General features: G+C 38.0%; 1 protein-coding gene across 2 annotated transcripts in view; it reads right to left on the bottom strand.

The window, feature by feature from the left end:
* The window catches only part of LOC120416294 (unconventional myosin ID), a 49,178-nt gene extending 37,667 nt beyond the window's left edge, over positions 1–11,511 (bottom strand). The window contains exons 1-2 of one of the 2 annotated variants that reach the window (XM_039578011.2): positions 11,316–11,511; positions 3,545–4,121 (exon numbers count right to left, since the gene is read on the bottom strand). In XM_039578011.2, the coding sequence (XP_039433945.1) occupies positions 3,545–3,642 (98 nt within the window). In that variant the 5' untranslated portion in view covers positions 3,643–4,121; positions 11,316–11,511. The remainder of the gene's footprint in view (positions 1–3,544; positions 4,122–11,315) is intronic. The other variant, XM_039578010.2, reaches the window with a different exon arrangement.
* Positions 11,512–12,923: the final 1,412 nt, after the last annotated feature.

The raw sequence follows: 12,923 nt of genomic DNA, 5'->3' as shown, positions 1-12,923 counted from the left end.
GAAAATTTTTGGTTACGATATTTGTGTATGACCCCCGGACAAATCAAGAACAAATTTCTATCAAAGTAAGGTGGGGGGGGGGGGGGGAGATCTGGTTTCGAAAAAGTACATGAATATCACTTAAGTGGTCATAGCTTGAGACAGGGTTGCTAGATCTTCAATATTTTGGACTCTTTCGGATGGTGTTTCGGTCCAAGAAAGGTTTTTACTGTCCAACGGTAGGCAGAACGATTAACCCGGACATAGTTTTCATAAATATAACTGTGATCCGGCTTCTAAAAGTACATATCTATTACTTAAGTAGTCAAAACTGCACACAAAACTGCCAGATCTTAAAATTTTAACTCGTTGGAAATTACCTAACCAACAATGGGTCGAATGATGGATCCGAACACAGTTTACGTACATATAAGTGAGAACCGATTATATGCCTGAGTCGATAGGTATACAGGAAGGTGGGTCTACGAGCTTTTCTGTGAAAAGGGGCTGAAATCTCGAAAATCTATGGACGTAATGTTTGAAAAAAACCCTTTCGTAATTTTGGTGACTTTGTCGTATTCGAGTCATTTTACTACATTACAAGCAACAATTCCTCATACTCGAATTATAAAAAAAAAAGAACGAGTGAGTGTTTCTCGCCCACATGTCCGTATAATATCTAAAGACGTAACATTCCTCAAGTCTCAGAAATGCTGAAAATGGCACAAAACCTCGTGGCTTATCATCGTTTGAAGAACGGTATCATTGATAAACTGTATCAAATAATGAGACATGAGTAGAGCCCACCCACGCTTATCTTGGAGGTGATTCAAAGGCGATTGGAAAAATTATTGCTGCTTTCGTATGTTTCAATTATCTGTTTTCTCGTAAAGTAGACTTAACTGATATATTTTATTCAAGTAGTATATTACAGAGCTCTCCTAGGCATGTAGTGTAGTAGCAAGCGTGCTGGCATATCAACACAGTTGGCTTAGGTACAATCTCAAACGACCCCAGTTGGGATTTGACGAGACATGTTTGATCCATTAGATGGGGGAGTTAAATGTCACGGTGGCCAAAATACCGTCATTGAAAAAAAAAAAAAAACGTAACTTAATCCACCTTTAGGTGGTTGGTGCCTTCCTCTCATTTATAGAGTGATTACAATCCCCTAAAGTGTCCACATGATTTATGGATCTCCCCTAACGTGATCGCAGCACCTAAGAGGTCCTAATAAAAATAAGTGACGAGTAAAAAAAAACAGACTTCCTACAGACTTTTTGTCAACATTATACAGGCATCGCCTTTCAGGAAAATGACATCCCTCTACAAGGCTTTTTTCGTGGCGATCAGCCGGGACCATTTGAGGTTATGTAAATTCAGACCATTTTGTAAACTGCTTGTAATTTTAGATAGGTAAGTCAGACCTTGAAAATTCTTAATCAACAAGAAAGGTCTTCTCATATGCTTTCTAAAAATATATAACATGTGAGGGTTTCATGAAAAAACCACCCTTTTTACCATAATTTTAATTTAATATGAAACGGTTTTTTTTTTTAAATAACTTTTTAAATACATGATCAAAGTGCATGAATTTAAATAGCAACTTAGGGGACTTTAAGACGGATCGATTAAAACCATTCCGGCCAAAATTGGTTAAACCTGTGACAAGATATTCCAGTGACATTGATTTGGTACACATGTCTACATACAGCCAAACACACAGACATTTCGAGCCAAACATTTCATTAGGGCACAAAACCAAAACGTAAACATTTGGGATTGTTCCTCTATTCCATTCATTAGTACACTCCCTACATGCCCTTCAAGAATCAGATTGATAGCAAACAATTTCCTATTAAAAAATCAAAAAAACAAAAGGGCACATAACAATGTTCACTCCAAACCAGAAAAAAGTTCAATTGTGCCCTTTTCTTTTTCGTTAGTTTTTCGTGGTTAAGGAACTTTCTATGTTATAAAGTGAACTTTTCATACATTCTTAACACTAATTCACTCCAAAACAAAGTATGGTTTACGTTTCACCAAGGATTTCTGCAGAAAAAAACTTCGTCGAAATACAATATTTAATACGGCCCGCGGCTGCTGTTCAGTACACTTTTGAAGAATTTTTATGTTTCACATACCTTATCTACACCATTCGATCACAAAACTTCACAAATCGTGCTTTCCATTTCATTAGGGCACAAAACTTTTGTAAACAAGAGTGTATCCCTCTCACACCTTATGCAAACTGTCATTTGAGTGAAAGGGATACACTATTGTTTACAAAAGTTTTGTGCCTTTTTTGAAATGTAAGGCTCCAAATTATCAAAATTTCCGCTGAATTCCTCATTATTTCTAACTAAAAAAAAGGCCCAAAAAAATCATTAAAAACAACAATCAGGTCACAGCGCTTTAGTGCCCTTTCAGTTCTTTTCGAAATTGCATTAAGAAAGGGCCCATTATGAACAACAGTTGGAAAGTTAAAAGGGCCCAATAGCGAGATTTTTTAAAGTTATGAGTTTTATTGCGAAAATTAACATAAATTAAGAAGCATTAAAGCAGAGTTGAGGATGATGATGTGTTTTATCGTAACATCAGTAAAAATACCACCAGTCAAGCTTTCTTTTTAAATAGGAATTGAAACAAGTTGTCCACTTTTTGCCAGTGATTTTCTCGAATCGCGGTTTTTGGTTTTGTGCCCTAATGAAATGTTTGGCTCGATTTGCTCAGCTGGTGATTCTGAGTCGATATGTACAAATGAAGGTAGGTCAAGGAGGTCTAACTAAAAAGTTCGTTTTTCGAGTGATTTTATAGCCTTTCCTCAGTAAAGTGAGGAAGACAAAAACAATTCGAAATGTATACACAATAGGGTGCCCAGAATATGGGACTTTTTTTCAAAACCTCGCTCCACAAGCTGATTAATGTTCCTTGAGCTTTTTTAGGACTCTAGGTCAAATATGAGCAAAATCTGTCAACATTTACCCATTGATACTCAAGGGTGAAGTTTGTATGGGAAAATTGTATGAAAAACCCAATTGTCTCACGGTTTTGTCTGCAGGGCGCGCTACTTTCATCCAAATATTCTCAAACGTGAGATTCTTATTGGGAATTTGATGTTCTACAACATTGTAGAACATGCCAAAGCTGCAAAACTCGATCCTTAAAAGTTATTAGCGATTTGAAAATATCATTTTTGCATGAAAAACATTTTTTTTTGCCAACTTTAGGCTCGAGTATCAATGGGTTAATCTTAACCAATTTCGCTCAAAATTTATACAGATGCTTAAAATAACCCAAAAATCCGTTTTCCGCATGTGGAGCAGGGGGTCATTTTTTTCTGGCACCCTAGTACACAACCTTTGTCCGGCCAATTATGCGCCAGTTCGATTTTCCATGATCTATCAGTCATCAGTCATTTTCCAGAAATGAATACAATTTCTTATCAATTAGTTATAAATCTAGAAACTGACTGACGTCTATTAAATTCATTATATCTGCTACTCGGTGCCACTCCAGTGTATCACAACTGGGTCAAAGCGGCGTCGTTTGAATTTCTACTTACCTCCTCTTCAGGTTTTCCATGAAGCTCTCCTTGGTGACCACATCGAGCAGTACAAAATCTTGCACGCCGACCTCTTGGCTGTTTTGGTGCAGTGCCATCTTGTTGCGTTCTCGTCGAGTTGTGTGTTGCAACTATGCAATTACGGAGCTGGTGGTTGTGCTTCTTTTCTTTGATCGGTGATTTTGCTTCTCTCACTCACGAAAAACGACTAATTACGATCGGTGAATATTCGTCAGCTGGCCAACTTTGTGTTGGTGTTGTAAGAACTCTGATTTTGTTTTGATTGATTTTTTGTTTTCGTTTGTTTTATTTTCAGATGAACACTATTCCATCTTCTCATACACACATGTACGTTTGCGTTCGTTCGTTGATGGTACTGCCCACTCACTTGACCGATGAATCACGACCGCACGTATTTCTCCCAATTTGGCCGTTCTCTGTGGAAATTATTTTTTTCTACACACACATCACTGTAACTAGCACCACACCAAACATCAAGCGGGAATCATTCGATGGTAACTTTACACTTTTACATATCTAGGAGCGAAACGACATCACATCGCTGATCTATCATTATCTGAAAAAGAAATAAAAAAAGAAACAATACTTTAAAAAATCGCTAGAAATGTTACAGATGAGCAATTCTCTGCGTTTTTTGAAAATCGATTTTTCACCTTTGGGCAAAGTTGTATGGAATAAAATGTAAACAAATTTGCAGTAAATAAATGAATGTGAACAGTTAATAATAAAATGAAAAGTACAACAAAGATGAAGAGTATTCAGCCATACCACTTAGAATGGAAATTAAATGTAATTATTATAAGAATGTTCAATAAAGATATATTTAATTAAAAAAAAGAAGAATAGATCGAAGCCCGTTTAGAGGCGGGGTTTGTTTGCAGAGGGTTAAGCAACAAAATAAAAGAAATGAAACCACTTTAGACAACATTGAAACTAACAATACTTTTTCGGTAAATGTATAGAGGACAGCAAGCCTAACACGGAACCACTCGAATTTTTGGTAAATAGTTTTTTTAAGAACTGTTAATTCAATAACATATTTTCATTCCTATAACCCCAAACAGCAATAAAAAATATATATATAAATCGTTGATCAACGGCGTTTAAATGCTGTTACCTAGAATACCATTCAACAAATTTCCAACACCATCAGTGTGTGTCTTCCGAGTGGGCGTAAAACAATTAACCACCTGGCCATCATGAAATGAAGAGCATTTTCACTGAATTAAATTCCGAATAATATTTACCAACGATCCTGATGATTCTTTCGTGGAACGAACCAATTGCATAAGACGCCATCCACAAATAACGCTGCATTATGAGATAGGGATGCTGAATATGTGAGTACTATCCAAACAATACGACTGGATTTTGCCCGGGAAAAATGATCCGGAGAGGTGGTCTGCAATCTTTAAAAAATGCTGCGTCATTTGTGGATGGACCAAAACCAATGAATGCTGCAAATCGATATACACGCAAGGTAATGGAAAGGATATTTATGTGTTCCTTAGGGGAATGTGGGGCAAGTGTAACAAGCTAAGGAAATGCTCGTTAAAAACCATTAAAAACTTTCAAAATCAGACGGATGTTTTGATTATCATCTTATTCCAGGTCTTGACTAAGACTTTGATAGAACAAGTTTCTGAAAAATCCTGTTTTTCACCATGAAAAAATAACTTTAAAATTATTGATTTTTAGTACGTTCTACTCAACTTGTGGGGCAAGATGAATAATGCATGAAACACCATGTTAATTTGCTAACTTAGACACATTCGATTAGAATGTATTTGAAGTAAAGTAAATCTTTCCCAGTTCCTGAGGGGAACACCCTTGAATAGTATCGTGGCCGGCATTTACTAAGCGGATTCAGGGGCAGTTTTTAACTTAACTAATGTTAACATGTTAAGGTTAATGTCAACATTCCATAGGTCGGATAAGGTCCAGCTTGTGACGATGCACCACCTTCCCTTTACTAAGCAATCGAATCCAGAAGAAAAACGATCACCAGTTGTGTTGGTTCGAGCCGGGATTTGGACCCCGATCTACCGCTTACGAGGCGGAAGCGTTACATAAAATCTATATTCTAAACTTGCCCCACTAGGGTGTAATATGGTTGTATGGAAAAAAATAAGTTGTCCAAATTTAGCGAGCACAGCAATTTATCAGTTCCTTTTGGGGTCCTAAACAACTCCCCAAAGTTTGGGAACGATTGGTTTAGAACTCACTTTGCACAAAGCGATTCAACTTTCTATGGGAATTTCTAATCTAATCTAATCTAATCTAACCCTAGCGCAGCCAGTCTTTCGAGGGCATCCTGGAAAATGCCTTAGGTTGATTAACGCCTAGCATCCTCTTGTCATTATTAACAATTGCAGTGCCCCAATGCAATAAATTGCTTTGAAACATCACAAAAGTTAAAGCGGCCAGGCCAACTGCGTAAAGTTAACCGCAAAGATGATTCGTTGAATTGGATTGAGTTTGAACACGAATGTTCAAACAGCAATACAGTTCTGAATCTACAGGGGAGGAAGAAACGTGGGGATCCCCCGCTCACGTTCCTGTTTATTTAGGCAATTAATCGTTGGGAGCCACCATGCTAAGAAGTTTTGGTGCTCCGGGACCCTCGAGGATGGGACATCTTATTTCCACAAATGCCCTGGACACTATTTGCCGTGGTTATGGCGCCACAACTCGCTCACTGTTGGAGAAATATTAAAATTAGTACAATTTGGAATTTACATTGTATGATAGTGTTAGTGACCTTATTTTTAATCCATTTTTAATTCAAAATTTGAAATGCACTAAACTAATAATAGAGTGAAACTAAAATTCTGTATCATTTTACATGTACTGTACAATCCATTTTAATGCTATGGGAAAAAGTAAGGCACAACTGCTACTTTTTGTAGTTAGTATCTAACGGCATTAAAAATAAATGAATAAATGATGACTCACCTTTATTAAAACCCAAGTGCAAGGTGCTCTCACACATGCTTTGAAAAATAAAACGATCCTACCTGAAATTGATGATACACTTCCAAACCTCTCACGCTGGTCCGATGCATTCAGATGAGCCATCTGAACACGACGGCAACATCCCTGCACTGTGGTGAGAATGTGTCCAGTTCCGCCTACTACAGCTTCATCTTGGATCCCTCTTGAGAGCGTTCTCCTCGGTCAGGAATCACAAAAGTCGCGGCCACCTCGAATCGAGTACGTCCTGGGGAGCCACATTTCACTCAAGTTTTTTCTCACCGGCATCGCAACATGGCTTGTCTAAATCAACAAACTACGATTTTCACAAGATCACATTAAGCATTGAGCGGCATATGCTTACAAAATTTATGTTGTAAATTTTAAATCCTGTTTTCTTCCGCACCGATGCCTACGACAACCTCACGATTGGTGAACACAAACCCACACAAAAACCTTACTCCTTCTCAGCAATGAAACCTAAAATTTCCTGTCCCAGGAACTTCGACAACAATAATATTTATTTTCTCTTCTTTGGATTTCAATTGGATTTGTTTTCTTCGCCTCTATCTCAACTTTCTATGGGAATTTGTATAGGAAAAACCTATTTTTTTATATTTAGAAGCTCTCAACAAAAATAACTAAGTGATAAATCATACTTTGAAATAGGTACTAGAGACACTACTGACCTAGGAAAATTGAATTTTGATAAAATTAACTTAAAAACGAACCCTAAGTCTTATTTTGTGCTTTCCAAATGTTACACTGTAACTGAAAATCGCACTTTGCTGAGTTCGTTTTCGCACTTTTTCATACGATTTTTTCAGTTCAACTGCGATTACACTTTTTTGTGTAATCGCAGTCGAACTGAAACAATCGTATGAAAAAGTACGAAAACGAACTCAGCAAAGTGCGATTTTCAGTTACAGTGTATAAGAAAACCAAGGTTTTGAAAAAAATCATTCAATCTTATGTCCCGTGGCGTTTACGTCAAGGCGGTCGACTAATTGCATAGCTAGTAACCATTTCTCATACTGGAAACACAAAATTGTAAGAATAACGACCGTACGAGCGATTGTTCCTATTGCCCCACTTATCTTATCTCAATAAAGTGTTTCGATTTGAAGCCTTGAGATAACACACTTGAAGTTTAGGCTCTTGATTAGCACAGTATCGGATGAAGCCCTCTTGCACAGGTTAGCAAAGAAGAAAAAAAATAGCCTATTCTGAGCCGGTTTTTGAAAACTTCAAAACTAAAAAGTATAACAAAATGCTTCAAACAAAATGTTCGATTTTGGCTGAATCGATTTTGGTCAAACCCAAGGTATGTAGATTCGATGAGGGAAGGCGGGTTTGTCAAGGTTGTCAAAAAATAGTAAGCACGAAAACTGGATTTGATATGGAGATTTCATAAAAACTAAAAAGTCGACTATTTTCCGAGCAAATTTCACCGATTTTTCTGTAGGGTTGTTTAGCACGTCAAACTGTACTGAAAACGCTGTGTTTCACTTGTTTATAGGACCTTTTCAATAAAAAACTCTGGAAACGTTTTTGTGAAAACACTCAGAATTACTATATTATTAGTAAAAGCAGACTCTTGTCGAGTCGAGTAAACTTGTAAACCTTTTCTCTAACAAAAAAAAAAAAAAAACCCGCATAAAAATTTAATTCGGCAAACCACGGTTTTTTTTTTTTTAGAATTTAAGCGTGCCTGTCATAAGCACTTTGATAGCAAAGTTAAATTTGTAAGCTGCAATTTCCCAAATTTCAAAATTATCTATATAATTCATTGTGTCATATCAGCAAAGTTTAAGGATTTTTGCTCAGCATAAATTGGCAGCATGAATTGGTAGATAACTGAGGCTAACGTTTGCGAAAATAAAAAAATATGCAAAAATCACTTTTTTAAATCGATAATAGGGGAACAGCATCTAACCTCATCGTATCTCTAATGTTACCATAGCAGCACTTTGATGCCCAATTACAGCTCATAAAAAGCTTTTCAACTTAAATATAGTGTTTAATAGCTCAATAGGAAGTGTGCAAGTAAGTTTCTATCGTCAGTAGGGTGGTCTAAATCCGGACTTACTCGGGGCTATCCTCTCAAATCAAAGATTAACCTATCTCCCCTTTTGAGTCGACCGCGCAAAAATGTCATTTCGAAAGCTAATAACTATTTAGCAAAAAATCCTAAAAATATGGTGTCTTCGAGAAAGTTTTTCCAAATTCAATGAAGAACTTAGTTCCAAGTATTGCTTTTTTCCATACATTTTGCCGATTTTTCTCATACACACTTCAAGGGATTGGAGCGAGGGGTTCCTGTGGTCAGAATGAGCTCAAATTTGGAATTTAGCCAAGGGTGATAGATCAATTTTTGATTTCAGGGAGTAGCCCCGACTAAGCCCGGATTTGGACCACCCTAATCAACAGTTTTACAAAATAAGTTATTCAGGGGAAATTCTCGTATGTTTGGCAGGTTAAGCACTCGAAATCAACTCCATCCAATTTGATTGTCTTAACTATTTCAACAACTAATTTTGCAAAACTTCTGACAGAAACTTGCTTGCTCTCTTCTTATTGGGATATTTATCACTCGATTTCACTCGAAAACACTTTTAATGAGCTGTAATTGAATGTCAAAGTGCTGATATGGCAACATAAAGGCACGCTAAATAGTGAAAATCAACAAATTTGATCGAGTTAGGAGCAAGTGTGGATCAATCGGACCGCGCACTGGACCCACAATCCAGAGGTTGCTGGTTCGAATCCCGCGGCGGGCGCTCTAAAATTCTATGTGTAAATATGGGTATCCGGCGCCGTCGCTCCGTGCCGTACTCAAACACTTAGGAGCCCAGGGCGGCGAAGTCCTTGTAGTTAAAAGGAAGACACTAGTGGTTGGTACTAGCAATGGTGGCCAACAGCTATAACGTCAACTTCGTTTCGTAGGAGCAAGTGCTGAACCTGCCAAACATACGAGAATGTCCCCTTTGGTTTGTTTGACAGTGTTTTAGAGCATTCAATTTCCTATTAGAATTTCACTTTTGAGAATATTTGAATGGAGACAGAAGAATAATTAAAGAATTATTGATCTCTCCATACAGTCATCCCACATGTTCGGAACACTTTTGTGATAATTTTCGATAGCATGCCAAATGCAGATTTTCTGTCAACCCTACTTTTTTTAAGACCTTCATTTGGACATTCTCTTGGTATTTCACTAGTAAAGGTAGTACTTTTTGAACAAAAAACCTCATTTCAAAACTATTTTACCCAGAGCTGCAAAACACTGCCTCCAAATTGCCTGTTCCATAATTGTGGGATGTTAGTGTGCTTCCCACGATTGTGGAACACCTGAATTTAACAGATATTTTGACAAAAAAAGTTATCAGACCATGTATTAAACATCGCTAAGCTTGAGTTTCATTGGTTTCAGTGCGTGAAGTCAATTTTTTGTTAAAAGTGTGTACTCCTGGAGAGAATCAAAGTTTGTTTACATCCGTTAGAAAAAAGTGTTCCGAATTTGTGGATTTCAAGGAATTAATGATTTTCTTTAAAACATTATGTAAAATGTACAAAAAAAATACCATCGGTCTATACATCAATCGAAAGATACCACACCACGCTTTCACATGACGGCAAAACCAATTCATTATGTTCAACTATCGATTTTCTATGATTTTTTGAACATTGGTCGCTCTGTAAACCGTTCCGAATATGTGGGATGACCGTACATTTTTTCGATGTTTCCCAAACAAACTTTATCCTCGAGTAACAAGGGGGAAATGTTGATTAATTCTGCTCAAATCAGGTTCATGGGCTCAATATAACCCAGGGAACAATTTTCAGCTTGTGGAGCCCGGTTGTAAACAAAAGTCCCGTATTCTGGACACCCTAAACAGCATGCACTGTTATTTATATGATGGAAATGCGGTCCAGTTTTAGGTTTTTGGGCAACATAGTGAAAGCGAGTTCATAACGTTGTTCTTGAACTCATTTCGCCTTATCAGAAACGGGCTTGCTTTGAAAATAATAAATTCCCACAAGATTTGTCTCTATGGATTCCAGACCATATTCCAAAATTAGCCCTACGATACCAGGGCCACCCCCGGTGACGGTTCTGCGCCGACATCAAACCACACACATTAACATTCACGAGGGGCTTAAAGTCACCGAAATTGGCCTAATCGCGATGTCTGCTGCTGGTGCAACTCATTCAGCAGGCACACTTGTTGAATTAAATTAATGGCAATACGCGAAAGTTCGCCGCACTATCTTCTTCCGCACAAACAAAGGTACATACTGTGCACCAGCATGTAACGCGATGTGACGACAATTACAAAGTTAAAACAGACGTATCGGTCGACGGCAGTGGACGGACACTGGGGAAGACTCCGCCGTGAGTACGCCAGCAGTTTTACGCGCATTCCAGCACGCAAAACGACAAGAGTTTGTTTTGCTGTATTGTCACTTCACATCGACCGACGGTAGCATTCACTAATGCATCCGTAAGACCATCACACACCCCAAAAAAACAGAAGAACACAGACAGGCAGGTTCTAACGAAAAGGTGAAGCCCTCGATTGCCACAGAAAGGTCAGCTCTACCGAAGCCTTTGGAAATTTAATTGATTTCCAATTTGGTCATCAACCATGGAAACGTCCATCGGTGGACAACATAGTGCGGATGACATAAGCAAAACAGGCCACGCATTTTTTTTAAAAGCCTTTCCGATTTTTGCGTGGCCTGCTACACCCTGGAAAACGCACAGCTCAATCACTTTTCACTGCTCTTTTGGAACCTACATTGGAAAACACACGATGGCACGCACAGGCACTCAAAAAAAAAAGATTCTTCAAACGTCACGACGCGGAACACAACAAAAAACTACCAAGAATCGGTTCGTAATCGCAGAAAGCACGGAAAAAACTAACAGCTGGGTGTGCACCGTCTGCGGTCTACAACCCTCGACAGCAACTTCGTTGAAGCAACACAAACCATAGCAATCGATGACACATACGGGGTGTTGTTCGTCCGTCAGACATAACCAGCACGACTACAGCGTGCGTATTAAAGCTGCACCAACACAAAGCCACTTGCACTCTGACTCACCGGTAGATTCCATCTCCGTCGGTTTACATGGCCAAGGGCACTGGTCAACAAATATTTGTTTGCTTATAAGCAAAAGAGATTTTTGGCTATCAGTTTTAAGTTTAAAATTTACAAAAAGTTTCAAGAATCCCAGCAAGCTTAGTGCACAGAAGCATCGATTTTTTTGGAGCATTTTAACACAGCGTCAATGACGACATATACAGTTCAGACTCGATTTTCCGAAGGAATTAGCAAAATTTATCTTTGGATAATCGAAACTTCGGATAATTGAATCAAATTTTTTTCGTTGTCTTATTTTTAATTGGCGAGCTAAAGTATGATCCCCAGACTACTCTAAAGTGATTTAGAATTTTTAATCCAAGATGGCGGCCAAAATGACAACCACTCCAATTTTACCAAAATGGGTTGGCAGAACTCAAATTTGATGTTACAAATAAGAAAATCTAAAAAATTCGAAAAAAATATTGTTGTTTTTTTCAATCTGCCATTGTATGCCATAGTGTATCGATTCAACTTAAGCATTATAATATTTATCGAAGCAAATGTGTATTGCAACACATGTTTTCTCACCGCAATGTTTATGTTGCGTCGCATGGGTCCGTGAATACCACCAACAACAAAATGTATATGCGTGCCGCAACTGATTTGTATGAGTATGAGTGTGTGTGTGTGTGTGGCACAACTGTACTACTGAATGAAATCATTCAGCGTCGCCGGGTGTGCAACATAAGCGAGCCTTCAGTCTGTGTTTGTGAGATGCCGGCAGAAGCTTTTCATCAATGAATGACGAATGCTTTCGCGTTTGTTTTTGTTCAAGAGCTGTTGGTGTGCCACTGTTTGTGGCATTACGGTTAGTACTAGCTATAGGCTAGGATCGTAAGTGAATGCATACAAAACGATAACCAGCTGCATTAAATTGTCTGGAGCTAAAACGGATTAAAGAGTTTGTTTTCCGTAAGTTTGTGAAGCGTGGGAATAGATTTTATTGCAATCGCACTTTCAATTAAGAGCTTTTTACTATTAAGCCTAACTTAAGGCGATACAAATGAATCGCTTTTCCGGGGAAGGCATTATTCACTATGCATTCCTTTTATAAGCAGTGGCGTGCAGGAAAAAAAACGTTTAATTTTTTTAAATCCCCACAACCTTGAAAAACATTTGTGATAATTTGTCTATGGAGCAATTGGGTCCTAAAATAAAGTTTACTGGTGATCGTGCACACTTGTGACACGTCATACATGTTGTTGGAAAATGTGGAAAAACTTTCTTGTTTTTC

This window comes from Culex pipiens, chromosome 2 (genome assembly GCF_016801865.2).
Source record: "Culex pipiens pallens isolate TS chromosome 2, TS_CPP_V2, whole genome shotgun sequence".
Lineage (NCBI taxonomy): Eukaryota > Metazoa > Arthropoda > Insecta > Diptera > Culicidae > Culex > Culex pipiens.
This window is presented reverse-complemented; position numbering and strand designations above follow the sequence as displayed.